Below are 16,405 nucleotides of genomic sequence, written 5' to 3'. Positions count from 1 at the left end.
TCTTGGGCTTGGTGACCTGAGGCTTCACAAGGGCCTTGATGGCCTCTGCGCGTGCACTCACTGCCTTTGCATTGTTAGCCTGCATCTTCTTCAGGTCTTTCTTGTTTTGCTTCTTGGCAAAGCACGTGTTCCTCAGGAACTTGGGGTCAACCCCCTTAAGAGATTGGTGTCTTCGTGACCAGGTTTTCTTGATGCCATTTCTGTGCCATTTGCGGGACTGGTTGTGTGTGGTGTGCTTCTTGGACTTGGCCATGTCTGCACGGTAACTAGAGCCTCCCGCAGCATCTGAGACCAGAAAAGAAAGTAGGAGGAGGGTCTTAAGGCCCACCCCTACAGTGACACACCTCCTCCAACAAGGCCATACCTCTGAATAATGCCACTCCCTGGACGAAGCATATTTAATCCACCACACCCAGTTTGTACTTTAGGTTCTTAATTCAAAATTAGTATCATTTATGAATAATTTCTTTCCAGATAGCTAGATGAATTAAAAAAAATTTATGCAAATTGATTTGACTTTGTGCCAGCATAACTCAATGAACTATAAATGTTAATAAGATTACTGGTCTAACCAGAATCCGTATATGATAGCTACTAAAGAAACAATAATTATAGCATATAACCTTTCCACTTCTTTATGATGATGTATTATTACATAAGATCTCCATCCTTGGACACATTCTGGTTATAATTTATAGTGAGATTTTTGTTTGTCCCTAAAGGTCAAAGAATTTCACCAATGTAGTCCAAATACAGACATTGGACCTGGAGGATTAGAGAAAACAGACTCATGTGACCTACAAGCACCACACTTCTTGGGAATAAGTCCAAGAGTTTAGCAGATGAATTATGTACATACATACATACATACATACATACATACAGATATACATACATACATACATACATACATACATACATACACAGACAGACACACAGCCAAAGTATGGCGACCTGTGTTATTTAGAAAATGCCTTGATTTACTAGCATTTAGGTTTGATAAATATTCCTGGTGAAGGAGGACAGACAGGAGGAAGTGGCAGCTTTAATCTGTGATGATTTAGTGCCTTCTTGCTTGGTGGCCTATGCCTGTGACTGGAGCCATTGTATTGCCCATCTCTGAGGGACAATATTCAAACCATGGCTTTTGTGGACAGCATCCAGTGATGCTGGGGCTGTATGACACAGGGTAGGGCCCTGCTTCTGGATTTGGGTTACATGTACCTTGAGCCCTCAGAACAGAGAATGCGGGTATCAGAGGAACCAACCATGCATCCATAGCTCTGGTTGTACCCAGACCAATTCAGCCACTCTCTGAAACTTCCCAGGAGGAGCCCTCAGAACAGTTGCCTGTCTCCCATGGATAGTACTTTCTCTCTTTTTGACAGACCAGAGCAGCAGCCCATTTTTCTCTTAGGAAGTGGGGTTCTATGAGAACAAGATGTGTAAGTCATACTTCTTCACAATGCAGTGCTTTCTTACCAGAACATATGTCTACAGTAATATAACTTATGGGGAACAGGTTCAAATGTCCTTCAAAACACTGCTCAAACAAGGCAGTCTGTTTACAGTGGGTTAATATGAGATCTGAACAGCTCACCTGCAGTAATCCTGACAGCCCCTCAGTGTGGGCCACACCATACAGCAGGTATCTCTTCCTTTGACCACTGCATGCCAAGCCTGTTGTCTTTGCCTCCCTGCACATGGACACCAAGCCCTGATACTGTCTGAATCTTGCTTTACTCCATTCAATAAGTTCCTATCTTAAGACTAATCCTATTCAGAGCTGAGGAGAGGGCCTGGGGAGATGACTGGGGCTGCGGATCTAAGCTTTACTCCCAGAGCCCACATAAAGCCAGAAACAGAACCACATGTCTGTAGTCCCAGAGTGTCTATAGTGAGAAATGGAGACAGAATTCTCAGAAGTGTGGGGGTTGATTGGCCTGGTTTCACAGTGATGAAGAACAGATCTTGACTTATTCAAGGTAGATAGATAGTTGAAGGATTTAACACCTAAGGTTGTCCTCTGATTTCTACACTTGAACCCCCATTGTCTCCCTCATCTCTCCTTTGAGAAAACAACACTTGCCATAAGTTAACATTTCCAATATATATGACTTAGCTCCTTGGTTTTTAGATCAGCAATGCGGGTTGAGTGACAGAACCCAAAGCACTTCCAACGTGTTCTCTGTCTCCTTCTTCCCATGAGTCAAAGCGTTATTAATAATTCATCAGGAAATGGACAGAAGGAGAGCTACTTTCCAGTTCCACTTCCTGTGGGAAATCTGTCCGTCAAGCCAGCAGCTACTGGCAAAAAACTTGTTTCCATTTCATTTCCCTCGAATAGATAACATCGACTTACCCCTTTATTTATTTATTTTGTGAAATACAGACTTATATAACTGGGTTATAAATGTGTACATGCTGTTTAAAGACCAGTAAAAAAAAATAATAAGCATGCTCACTCCCAGCTTATAAAACAGAATCACGCCAGGACCACAGAAGCCCCACGTGGTCCCCAGTCCCTCCACTCCAGCCCCACCCTCTTTACTGTCCTGTCCATCCTTGCCTGATCTCCCTTTGAAGTCTGTCTCAGTATTGTATTTAATGTTGCTCTTCTTGTAAGTTCCTGTTGCTGTAGTGTCCGCTATGTGAATTCTTGTGTGATTTTTCCACTTTTGACTTGAGTTGGTAGATGTAACTGGTAGGTTTTTACATTGAGCAGTATTCTATGAAAAAGAATATACCACCAAATATTTATCCATTTTACTGATGGTGTACAGTGCGATACTTCTTGGATTTTGTCTGTTACTGCCGTCGATGCTGCTGTGACTATTCCTGCATATGTCTTCGTGTACAGGAGATGGTCTGTAAGGCCCACACTTGAATTCTGGGCTCTCGGGTAAACTCCTCTCCTGCTTCAGTATGGTGGTTATCTGGTTTTCCTTCATTTCAACTTTCTGATACTTGATCAGTCTTGCATATCAGGGATAAAACCAAGCCATCATTATTCACTTCTGTATACTGTGTTGAGTTTAGTTTGCTAATCTGTTTCAAAGTTTTGTTTGCATGGCCTGTATGTTTTCTTCTTCTTTTTTTTTTCTTCATCTGGTTTTGGTAAAACTGTTATATTACCCTCAGAATAATGTACTGGGGGAAGCCTGGTATCTTTCTAGTTTCTGAAATCAATACAGTGTATATTGTGTATCCTTTTGGCTTGATAAGGCAAGAAGTACATAATAGTTCCTGGCACACCCTTAGCAGGAGATCTCAGCCTGATTCAGATTACTTTACTGCTCAGTGCCTGCTTAGACTTCCCCGGGCCCATATTGCTGAGGCCCATCTCCTGATCGTATCTCTTTTTTCAGAATGTTGGCTAGAAAATCATTCTTTGTGTCTCTTCAAACTTCATAGCAGCTGTAGTTAGACTCCCTTTCAGTTGTGATGCTTGTGTGAACTGGCCTCTCTCAGTTCCCTCCTCCTCCAGAAGTTTGTTAATTTTATTAATCTTTTCAAAGGACCAAATATTGGCTTTTGTGAACCCTTTCTCTTAAATGTTTCCTTTATCTTTCTTTGTTTCCTTCTTTTAACTTTCTTTACTTACACTCTATCCTTTTTCCCTTCATAATGAATTGGCATCAGTTTTGAAATGTACACTTCTCTAAGGTATAGATTTCCCTCTAAATACTTTAATAAAATATTTCTTCTTTCTCTTTTCTTCCCTTTGTTTGTTTGTTTGTTCATTTGTTTGTTTGTGACAGGGTCTCTTGTAGCCCAGGCTAGCTTCAAATTCACTATATAATTGAGAATGAGCTTGAACTCCCAATCCCCCTGCCTCCACCTCCCAGTACTAGAGTTACAGGCTCGCTCCTCCACACCCAGGGAGAATCTCCGATTGATATGAGGATTTCTTATACCCGTTAGGTCTAAATGTTTTCTAAATTTCTGTTATGACTTAATCGTTGACTTATTAAGAGGTAAGAGTGGATTTATTTTTAATGTGGTTATTTTAAGTTTGGAGACTACCATCTCTACTGTGGATATGGGGGGGGAATCATTTACCCTATTTTTCCTTTATGAATTATATCTCAAGTAGGTCAGTGTTTTCCTTCTTACAATTCTAAATGGAAATGCACATCCCTGATAAAATAGTGGACCTGTTCCTGAGCATCAGTGGAGAGAAAGCCACTGTGTGGAAGCTTAGTGAGGGAATTGGGCCGGCGTCACTCTGAACACACTTGATCGTTCTAGTCCCACCAGACTGAAATATTTGTGACATTAGTCACATGCTTGTGTGAAGCAATGGACATATGGACCCCACTGGAAAAAGAAAAGTTAACTAACCACCTCCAGGAAAGTATCAATTCTCTGAAAATAGAAGGAGTAAAGGAACATTGTAAATGTTAAATGATATTAGGAAGCCATCCGCCAAATCTGGAACATAGGATTATTGATTTGATGAAAAGCCTGTTGACTCTTACAAGTAATTAAAATAGGAAAGGAAAGGAGATTTGATTACTATTTTTTTTTACATTTTGTTATTTCTTTCATTTTTCATACAATATACTTTGATCATATCCTTTCCCTCTCGCAAGTTCTCCCAGAATTATTTAATTATTAACTGTTCCATGTGTATGGGGGTTTGTGTGTATGCCTGTGTGCTACATGTTTGCCTGGTGCCTGGCGAGACCAGAAGAGGACACTGGATTCCTTGCAACCATACTGTTGAGATTTCATGAGTCCTGTCTAGATTTTCCTGTCAGATCTAGAAATCGTTCCCAGCTGACATCCCATTTCTCTGGCTCCTAAAATCTTCCTGCCCCATCTTCAGGGTGTTCCCTGAGATATAGGTATAGGGGGTGTGTTGAATATTCACAGTCATGTTAAGGGTACAGGAAAGAGGTAGTGAATCGTCTCCTACCTCTGGGGGGCCACCATCCTGCGTCACCAGACATTGTCCATCTTCCAGGGCTGAAACTCCATCACTGTTCACCCACCACTCTACCCATTTATGCCTTCTCCCAGCTCCTAGCAACTGCCATGCTAATTTCCATCTCTGAATTTGAAAGGCTTATTTAAGGGCAGTCTTTTGAACCCGCTTTTGGAATGGAGACAGGAGTCTCTTTGGAACTTTCCCAGTGGAGAAGAGAACCGTGTGATACTTGAAGACCATATTTGTAGATAAAGAAACAATATACAGTCCCCACTGACTCACTTTGTTCCATCACATCTATTACAGGCAGAGAATTTTTTGTGGGACTTTCCAAAAGGACAAATCAACGCGGTGCTGAAATCTTGGCTGATACTTTTAAGGTAGGTGAAGTATCGTTTACCCCTGGCTCAGAATAATTGCTTGATAAATATTCATAGCCCCATTGAATCAATATGTCACGAGTAATTGTGTTTATATTTCACCAGCTTTACAAAATTATTCTTAGTATTTGTACATTTACTAGACATTTTAAAGACTATTAAATTCAAGTTTCTCTATAATTAGGATCCATTGAGCTCTCTCAGGAACAAGAAAGATAGTTTGTTCACCTTCTGGCTTTTCCAAGTGCATAATCCTACAAACACCAGCACATGTTTCTGACAAAATCACTTTTAAAAAATAAAATCTGGAGTCCCAGATATGTCTAATACAAATGTGATTTTCAGATTAGGATCTGAAGATCTTCTCTACTGGGTGTGTACTGTGTACTGGAAACTGTGCACAGTATTGCATATGCTTTCTTTAAAGGTCCCTTTACTGGTCATGAAAAGAATGGTTCACAAGACTGCTTAGTAACGGATACAAACAGACACATACACACACACACACACACACTCACACACACACACACACACACACTTACACTCTTCCTGGAAGCTTTGTTCCCCATGAGAATGTGAAGCTCTGACTGATCCAGTGTCCACAGGGATGCAAACAACCCACCCAGAGTAGCCTGCTCCACTGACCAAGCAGCCAGCAGAGCTGGTAACACAGTCAACTCTGGAAGGAAACTGCTTTCTTCTTACAAAGCCATCTTGGTTCAACTGGCAACACCAATACCTGTGAGTCAGGTTCCCCGCTTCCCCTGCTTTTCCTGCTGCGGCTGGCAACCTTCAAGAGAGCAAGCATGATTCAGGCAGTTTTCAGTCAGTCTTGAGAATTACTCTGTAGTAACAGCCCTCTTGTGTTTCCTTCTGTCTGTCTGCATAGGACTACGCAGTCTCCACAGTCCCTGTAGCTGATTCTTTGCATTTGAAGAGTTTCTGCAGCATGGCCGGGCCCAACCTGATTGCGATAGGGTCCAGTGAATCTGCGCAGAAGGCCCTCAAGGTAAACACAAAACTGTGTTCCTAGGTGCAGCAGGCTGGACATCAGGCAGCAGGTCAAGTCCAGAATGGTCAGGCATAGGAGACGCCTGTGATACGCTCTGTGTGTGCTAACACTCATAAGTGTGGAAAGAGCTCTTCAGTGGCAAACATTCTTTAAACAGCAAATTCATCATTTATACACCCTGGGGACAAAAGATTTTGCCACTAGCCATGGATCTCTGCAGTGCTTTCTCTCTCTTATGTAGGGGAGTTGGCACACTAAGGGCTTGTAACAATATTCTCACCCTTTTGTTGTGTGTATACCACTTCACAGTGGACTTTTAGAAAGTTGTGATTCAGAAGAACCTATAAAACTTACCTTCTTTGCTTTTAATTAGAATGATAAATTTTAGCACAGGAAATGCCCTCACTTTCTAGGTGAAGCTAGGGTAAAGCCCAGGAATACTATGCATTTCCCAGGTCATGGAGCTAGAGTGGAAGTCATGAAAGACAGGGCTTTCCATTGTTGTTGTGTGTCCCCTTTGATAGTGTATCTCTAGTCAGTAGCTTCAACCATGGGAGACTAAACTATCTGCAGGCTCTGGAAGAGTAGAGACCAGGTTAGTGTCTGTTCCTATCTGGCACTTTGTGGAGCTTGAACATATTCCTGGTGAGGGGTAGGGTGACATTCTCTACTTTTGACTTATAAACTAGACGAAGTGCCTTGCTAAGTCATGATGCTGCCACTAAATGGTCTGGTACAGCCTTTCCTCTGAGGGGGTCCTTAATGTTAACATGCATGACTTATCTACCAACCAAAAACCAGAGACTCCTCTTAAGCAGAGAGTGCGGACGTGGGTAGCCTCTGTGCCCCGGTATACACCGTGTATTGCTTTGCTCATTTGGTCTTTCCTCTTCTTCCTCAGCTCGCCCAGGTGCAGCTTAAGGATGGAGCAGATTTCCCACTGTGGAAATTGCAGCTCTTCAGCCTTTCTTTTTCCCTAACCATATCTTTGACAGTATTTGAATCAAGAGCTTTTAACAGTTGTTGCTGAATTATCTCCTGAGTTTGGTTTGTATTAGAGTGTCTTTCTCTGGTTTCCTTTAGAGTATGCCTTTTATTTCGCTTCATCTGGAAAACTGTGTCAGCTTTCTCTGTGCAGGAAAGATAACGTCTTGAAAGAAAGCATTTGATGAATGGTGCTATGCAGGGACCGGGAAGATGGTATTTCTCCTTGGGGAGTAACTGTGGTATCTGCCCATTACAGCTTAGTTGGTTTGCACGTGTTTGGAATTGATTATAAGAGAACAGGAACTTAGGCTGGCTTAGTCCCTGCCTTTGTGCAAACGAGCACAAAGAACCCCTTCTAGACAAAGTAGAAAAAGCAGCTTTTATGCCATTCTGAGCAGACTAAGTCCCTAATTCCAACAGAGTGATGATCACTGCCTCAGCGAGTGCTGACTCCATCTTGAGAAACCTACACAGCAAAGTAAGAGATCATATGATTTGGCTAGTTATACAGAAAAGATTCTAATAGCTACTCAAATGACAAAAGGAAGCAGAGAGCTCCCTCATAGCTATCAGAGCAAGCCCTCTGGAAGAAATGGGACTAGAAGTGGGTCCAAACCAGTGAGTAGCATTTGTTGGGATGGGATTCAGTGACACAGTGCCCCTGGTGATGATGTAGTGTAAACTGAAACTGAACAAAGTCTGCTCGTGAGAAGCTTGACACACTAATGAAGTGTTTTCTTACCAGCCTCTGGCTGGATCAGGTAAGATCTAATGATGTAGCAATTCAAAACTGAAGACAAGAAGGTTGTGGTGAAGAGACTGGGTACCTATGTTTCTGAACAGAAAGATCATTCCTTCAGAGATGCTGGACCAACATGCCTCTTACAAAAAATGCTAATCATTTTCATTTTCTCAATGGAAAAACAAATACCTCACAGCCAGAAAAGAGGAGCACTGATGAGCTAGGAAAAACAGACAACCAAAAAACGGGCCCACACCCCATTTCCTGTTGTATGTCTTAGTGTGTTCCATTTTCCTTCATCCACCCCTTCCCGTTGACAAGTTCTGTTCTTAGAACATTATGTGAGGACTTTATAGTCCTTCCTGCAGAGCTTGTCTGGGTATTAACAATGATGTCCATTCTCCACTTGAAACCTTCTGTGTCAGAAGCTATAAATAGCCCTGGATAGCTCCAAGGGCATTCTGTGAACATCATAGTTTCCATCAGCAAATGTACTGTCTAAACCATGGGCCTGTGGAGTTGGTGAATGCCCACCTGTCTTATTCCTAACATCAAAAAGTGTCCTTGTACTTTGTAGTGAGAACATGACAAACTCAGCTGGTAGATAATGAACTCTCCCACAGAGGACGGTCTGAGGTCAGACACAGGGGTCAGTGACATTCCCATTTAGGTGACCTGAGATGTTAATATACTTGGAAACAACTTTGTTCCTGTATAAAGCCGCCAACAAAATTAATAAAGGGATAAGTCCTACTATTGACATGGAGATGCACATACTGGTATAGACATCCAGGAGGAAAGAGAGAAACACTATGTCATTTACAAAAGCAGAACCATCATTGACATCTTGTTCCCCATATTGCAGATAGACATACTGAGGTTGGGTGAAATAAATATTTTGAGTAGAATCCTAATCCTCAAGGATCTAATTTCCTGGGTCTTGGATCTCCTTTCCTTGATTTTCCACTGTGTTCAATAGCCTCCTGGTGCTGTGACAAATACCTGAGATAAATCTACATAAAAGGATTCAAGTCTCAAGGTTTTAATCATTTAGGTCCATGGTTATTTGACCTATGGTAAGACAACACCTTGGAAGGAGCACACAGTAAAACATAACTTCTCACCTTCTGACATTGTGGGGACAATGGGGACAAAAGGGACTGAGGACTCAGACTCTCACATAAAGCGCAGTCTTGGGGTGATCTTACTTACAGTAGGCCCCACATCCTAAAAGTCCCACAACTTCCCAGTGGTGACACAGGCCAGTGGTCAGACCTCTGATACATGAGCCTTTGGGAAACACTCAGAATCAAAGCATAGCTCTGTCCCTGCTCAACGACCATTCTTTTTCTATCAGAAAACCTTTTCTAATTATTTTTTAACCAGAGATTTGTTCTGCTGAACTCCCTGGTGTACCAATTCTCCAATTATTTCCTGCTATTTATTTGTTTGTTTGCTTGCTTGCTTGTTAATGGACTTGCTTGGTTTTACCAGTATCCAGAATTTGACTGGTTTCAAGGAAGGTGTGAGTTTGTTTCCAAATACCACTTTTCCTTGCCAACCTTCTTGTCTCTGTTATTGCCTTGGTAATGAAGCTACAGCTTCTTGGGCATTTTTTAAAGGGCAAATTATTCACACATATGTGAATTTGTGCCTTCCTGTGCTACATAGCAAAAGCTTTCCTTATTTATCATTCCTCTCTAATATCTGTTTCTTCCAAATCTGAAGCCTCTCTTTACATATTCAGTTTAAAGCTGAGACCCCAGGGGTTTGTGAATAGTCTTGCTATATTTGAAATGCTTTGCCATGGGTTCTCATCTAGTTTTGGTTAACGAAATGGGTTCTTGTGTATATGGTCAGCATACATATCTAGATTGTGGTGAAACTGAGATCTTGGTTTGAATTAACCTCTTCTTTCTACAGTTTAACTTGGGTAGGTGTTACAGATATTTGATCACACTGGGAACTCAGAGATTGTGTTATTTACTGGGAAAAAAAGCTGCTTCTAGTTGTGGTATGGCTCAACCTCAGCACACATCTTTAATCTCTTTAGCTGGAATATAGATAAACTCTTAGCACACACCTTTAATCCTCAACAATGAAGGCAAAGTTAGTTTGTAGAAGGAAGCACCCATGTTTGAAAGTGATGTCTAATTGAGTGGCAGACAAAGTGACAAATCAGAGAAGATTTGACACAATAGGATATGCAAACTGTCATGAGAAGAGAGAGAGGAAAAAAAAAGGCTAGTGAAGAGAGAGAGGAGGGAGGCAGTTTTACCAGGAGAGTTTTACAGAGACAGGTTGAAGAGAGAACAGCTAGACACAGATAAAGACAGAATGAGCCAGAGAATGAGAAGGAACCAGGAGATCAGAACACATTGCTAGAGTTAGTTTGTGGCCAAATGGAGCAATTTAGTCAGAAGCCAAGAGAAGCCAGATTGAATCAGTCAGCTTAGAGAGGAGAGTTGAATCAGCCAGCCAGAGATCAAAAAGAACTAGGAAGGGGTAAGCTTATTCAGCAGTAAGTCTTAGAGGCTGAAAACTTTCTAGGCCTAGATAAGATTGTACAGAGTCTAGAAGCTTCTTGGACTAGTCCTAGGTTATCAAATGGAGGCAGTAAGCCTCTGAGGTGACAATTATTACAGGAGAATGAAAGTTACTTTAACAGGTAAGATGAAGCCAGTTGGTAATTTCTCAACCTTTGATCATTGTAGGAGAAGATAACAAACAGTACTGGAAAGGGGCCTTGTCGAACGAGAGACATTATTATTGGCCCTGCTGGCCTTCTTTGTAAAATTTAATTTGTACCCATTGTTACTGCTAGGGAAGTGGTCCATCTGTTGTGTTGGTAGATCAAGTGGTGTCTGTGATCTCTATTCTTTAATAACCTGTTGGGATGCACTGAAGCTAGAGACAAGTTGACTTAAAATCTGAGCTTCTCCCTCAGCAAAAGATAGATTACAAAAGAGAAGGGCACACATACAGTACCTCACCTGGGCTGAAGCTCATTCATATAGAATCTGGGGGAATATTAGGCCATATCCAGGAATTCCAATTCCACGGTAGCATGTTAGGCCCTGTTTTCTAGTGTTTAGTGTTGGAAGAGCCTTGTTGGCTTCAGTATTGTCAAATGCCTTTCTAGATGATATAATTACTTCTTAGGGGTCCACTTGGACCGTTTTGGGTCTTGGGAGGCATTAGGAACCGATTGTGTAAGTACACTGTGCATTGTTATCCTGTTGAGACTTTCTAGTTCTCTCAAAATCACTCGGGTCTGCCCATAGTAATTCTGACATCCTTCCAAGTAAGCAAATTAAATCTGGGAGAAGTGTTGAAAAACCCGCAGCATAGTTCTCAAGATTATCAAAGAAACTACCCAGATCCTGCTTGACCTGCTTGAGGTCATGTATAGAGAAATGTCATTGAGCATGAACATGTCCATATTCTATATCATGTTCTTAGACAGGGCTCATCCAAACAAAGGAAATTACATATCATTTTATTAGTAAAGAGATTTGGGTGTGGGACATAGGAGTGCACTGGACTACATTTCCAGTAGGTGGTGATGTTGCTAAAGACGTATTTCTTCCAGTTTATCCAGAGGTGAGAGTATCTCTCAGTTGAGAGTATTCAGTCTTATTTATGTCAGGCATATGTAGCACATGACTTTAATCCCAGCACTTAGGAGGCAAAGGTAGGTGGATCTCTGAGTTCGAGGCCAGCTTGGTCTACAGAATGAGTTCCAGGACTACACAGAGAAACCCTGTCTCAAAAACAAAACAAAACAAATAAGCAAAAAGAGAAGTCTAAATGTCCAACCTTATTTATGAGGGATATTATCTCTTTATGCAATTTACATGATTAGAATATATCTAGGTCTTGTGGTAAAGCAAATAAAGTTTATATAAAGCTGCCCAGTCAATTATGAAAGAAATCTAATTGTAGATTGGTATGGAAAAACACTGTCTTCTGGACAGGGCATGACCACTACACTCAAGAACTCACAGCACAGAGGTTACCTGAACAAGATGGCACCCATAAACATTCCATCATGATTGAGAAGAAGCTCATTACACCCCGAGTTGTGGGACTGTTGGCAGTTAGTGGTGACCGGGGTGGAATGATTTCCTTTGGTTATGTAGCCACTCCTACGTTGTCCCATGCTCCAGTAGATAACTCCCATTTGTGCTCATGCAAGCAAGCCTCCTTAACCTCAGAGGCTCACAAAAAAGCAAGAAATGAAGACAGGAAGGGAGCATGCTGTAGAGAAGAGGTTCAGCAGGACTACGAAGGTAAGGAGAGAGCAGTGGGCAGTTAAAGTGAGCAAAATATATTATTGTATGTAAAATAGTGTTGAAGTTAATTCAGTTTTTAACCTGTCTCCTTTCTCTATGATTATGTTATGGCCATTTGGAATCAATTTTGTTCCAATTATGAATGATACAGAGACAGAATTTGAAAGGAACTGAAGGGCAGTTGCCCATCTGGAAGAGAAGGAATGCAGGGGATTCACGGAGGTGTTCTTTTTATTTGAGACCTGTTAAATGCCAGTGAAGAATTGGGGCATGCTTACCCCTTTGTGGGGGACCCTAGGAAGCAGGTATAGCATTTCAGAATTGCCTTGGCTGACAAAGAGAGACCATATGCCTTCTTTCAAATTTCCCTGCTACAAGTATGAATACACTTCCCAGATACAGCATGAACTTCCTTCCTGCAAGAAACTGGAAAGATTGAACTGAACATCTTGCTGAGGCCAGAGAAGATATGAAAGAAATAACCAAAACTCCTAGCCAAAATTTATTTGCACCTTCAGGCCATGAAAGAATTTTTATGTACCAGTTGGTATACCATGCCAAATAAAATCCTCAAAAACAAAGGGTCCACCACTTGAGATTTGGTGTCACCTCATCAATATAATACAGAAAAATAGTAACCTTACCACATGGTGATAGTGATATTCTGTCACTGGAAAAGGGGACATTTCAGAAATTAGTAACAACAAGCCATTACATTGGGCCCAGGAATCTAAAATGAAGGATAATATATTGGAGTCCCCAAAATAAATGTGTGAACTAAGAAAAGTGGTGTTCATTCGAGAAATCATGGTGACAGAAGATAAGCGGACTAGTATCAATTTCAAGCCTGAACCAAACAAGAAAAAAAGTTAGATAATTCAAGGAAGAGAATGCTATAATTGGGTCTTATGCTAACTACAGAAAAATAATAGACTCTTGGAAGAGGCTGTATGGGCGTTCTACTCCAACCTGAGGATACCATGAGAGCACAGGCATTGGTACCCAGGCCTGAGGATGCCATCAGAGCACAGGCATTGGTACCCAGGTCTGAGGATGCCATCAGAGCACAGGCATTGGTACCCAGGCCTGAGGATGCCATCAGAGCACAGGCATTGGTACCCAGGCCTGAGGATGCCATCAGAGCACAGGCATTGGTACCCAGGTCTGAGGATGCCATCAGAGCACAGGCATTGGTACCCAGGCCTGAGGATGCCACCAAAGATGGGTTAGCACAGATGCCTGAGACACAAATGGAGCAAGGACAAGAGATCTGAGGCATATAGTCCCCGAAATAGAAAAGTAGAGAGATCCCACAGTCTAGCACAGATATGCAAATACAAAGGAAGTTGAAAGCCTAAAGGAACAGGAAACCATGGTATCAACCCAAGTAAAGACTTGCTGCCATGAAGATAAGAAAAATCTGATGGCAACTGGCTGGGAACACCAAAAGGTATCACCAAGATATTAATCTGGATTCCCCTCATCTTCCTGGTCCTTGCATTTTCATTGGAAGAATTCAAACAAGACAGAAAGAGTGTAATGTGGGAGACAGGCAGAATTCAGTGGAGTAGAACACGCTCTCAAAGGTGAAAACAGGCAACAGTCAGAGAAGCCATTGCCTTGATCAGCTCTTTAGACTTTCCATTGTTTCCTGAAATGTCTCTAGAACTATCAGTCATCTTTTCCTTGGGGGCTCTGTCCTGTTTAGACTTGTATTGATGTATAAGAAGAAGAAATTATATGTCTTTCTTCTTTATAAGAAAGTATCTGGTGGGCAGTTGTCTTATAAACTACTGCTGGAGGGGCCGTGGTCGTCATTAATGACGTTCCAGGAATTTCTGGATGTCATGTCTCCATCCAGAGCCAGAGATGATGCAGGTCCTGCTCTTCTAAGAGTAATTAAAGTTCTGTTTTCCCAACCCTTTGTTTTGTAAGCTGCTTCAAGAAAAGGGGTCCAGTCTCAGTGCCCTTCCAACATACTGTATCCAAGTAGCTACCGAAACAGTAACACGCTTCATAGTATGTGTATTGTATATTTAAATGAAATCATCCATGTAGAAAGATCTTAGCAACTCAGCTAAAAATCCCAAGATATTTTTACTATGCAACACTAATGTGGGGAAGGAAGGGCAAAAAACAGTTATTGAACCTATACTGATCTGTCCCAAGGCACTAAACGTTAGGTTGGTTTGAATAAATTCTTAAAGATACAACATCAAATCTGATCCCAGAAACACTAGTTTCTCTCCCATGGTTCTAACATTCCTTTTAGCCCTTGGCCAACTTCCACCTTCACCCTGACTCCTTTACTGTCAAGGGAATATTGTAGGATCAGCTGACTGCCAGCCAGGCGTAAGTCCTGTTAGTTCCTTCTAGAAGAATATCTGCCTTCTCACTGAGCAGAGAACTCCCTGCACTGTGCTTGGAACTCCAGATCACACACATAAACAAGCAAAATGAGCCAAAGAACACATACCCCACTCCTCTATTTACTCATTCACAGACCAAACTTTACAGAGTGGTAGGAGTCATGGTCTAGAAGCCCAATTTAATGTGAAACTTTAGGTTTAAAGTTTAAGAAAAATGCAACTCGAGTTTTAGGACAAAATCCAGCACTCAAGAAACTAGGCCTACCATCTATCCTGGTAGGCCGTTTAAAGAGATGATAAGAAGAAACAGAGATTTAGTTGACATAGCCACGATAGGAAGAAAACAAATAAAGGGACCTGGTGACCCCAAGTCCGTGTATGGGGGACTCATGTGAGACTTAGGGTTAAATGTCTGGTGGGGAGCAAGAAGCATACAGAAGAACACTGCCTTGCTCTAAGTGTGTTCAGCAGTGTTAATCTAAGTGTGGGCTTGTTGAATGTCTGAAATCCATCTCAGCAAGATGATCCAAGCAAGCCCTTGGTTTCAGGGACAAGGTGGTCCTCAGGAAATAGTTACCGCCACTCTAGGAGGAGCCTACATAGCTTCATTGAGAGTTGCCCTCATCTGAGGGATGCTCTGAAGGGTGAGGTTCTTCTCTTGCAATCCAAGATGGCTGCTAAGACAATGAGGTCTGTGTGCCTTCTGCCCTAGGAAGGATGAGTGAGTAGCATGCTGACCTACAGAGATTACTCAAAGTATCAGGCAGACACAAGAAGGCACCAGAAATGCTGGGCTTTTGTCCTGTGTTTAGTCCATGTTAGAAGCTGAATGTGTCCCCACAGGCTCTGTTTAAATCCTTGGTTGTTCACTCATGGTGCTATCATTGGACATTGTGGAACTGTCGGGAGATAGAACCTGGCTGAAGAATTGGGCTGAGGTGAGGTAGGAGCTTAAAGTGTACAGCCTGGCTGTTCTCAGCTCACCCGCAGCCTCCTGGCTGCCAAGATGAGAAGGGTCCTAGCCACAAATCCCCCCACCATAAACTCCAGTATGCCTGAGCCAAAATAAATCCTTCTTCTAGATAAGTTGATTTTTATCAAGCATTTGATCACAGCTGCAAGAAAAGCATCTAATGAAGTCATCTTGTCGACATGAGAAGTACTGACTTTTAGCAAGAGTGATGTCTAAATGTGTGTTATAGAAGCACATCTGTTGTTGGAAGTAAACTCCAATTCGTTTGCAGAAGTACCGAGGTTCACCTCCTAAAGCCGTACCCCATTCTCCCTGTGGCCCCTATTCTCTCATGAGCTTGTTGGTTTTTAATGACAGAATACAGAAAAAGTAATTTTGCACCATCTCTTCATCTCTTACTCTGTTCCTTTTTTTTTTTTTTTAGTTCTATCTAAAATCAATCACTTTCCTCTCCACGAGCCTGGATTAATTACATGCTATCTGTCACAGGAGGACGGTTTTTAATATCTGCCCTAAGGAGAGACTTGCAATAATTCTAACTTAATCTCCTTAATGTAGCATTCAATCCTCCAGTCAGCTGGGAAAGGAGGAAAGAAAAGAGACAAAGGGAAGGGAAGGAAGGAAATTGTAGAATGTAGAAAGGGAAAGTACAGGGAAGGAGAGAAAAAGAGAGAGAGAGAGAGAGAGAGAGAGAGAGAGAGAGAGAGAGAGAGA

General features: G+C 41.9%; 1 protein-coding gene across 1 annotated transcript in view; it reads left to right on the top strand.

Moving 5' to 3' along the window:
- The window catches only part of Ddah1 (dimethylarginine dimethylaminohydrolase 1), a 134,453-nt gene that overhangs the window by 96,727 nt on the left and 21,321 nt on the right, over positions 1-16,405 (top strand). Inside the window, exons 3-4 of the mRNA XM_028788114.1 lie at positions 5,240-5,313; positions 6,203-6,322. Of these exons, the coding sequence (XP_028643947.1) occupies positions 5,240-5,313; positions 6,203-6,322 (194 nt within the window). The remainder of the gene's footprint in view (positions 1-5,239; positions 5,314-6,202; positions 6,323-16,405) is intronic.

Source organism: Grammomys surdaster, unplaced genomic scaffold (assembly GCF_004785775.1).
Source record: "Grammomys surdaster isolate TR1022 unplaced genomic scaffold, NIH_TR_1.0 125701, whole genome shotgun sequence".
Lineage (NCBI taxonomy): Eukaryota > Metazoa > Chordata > Mammalia > Rodentia > Muridae > Grammomys > Grammomys surdaster.
The sequence above is the reverse complement of the archived record's forward strand: the minus strand, read 5'-3'. Positions and strand labels throughout refer to the sequence as shown.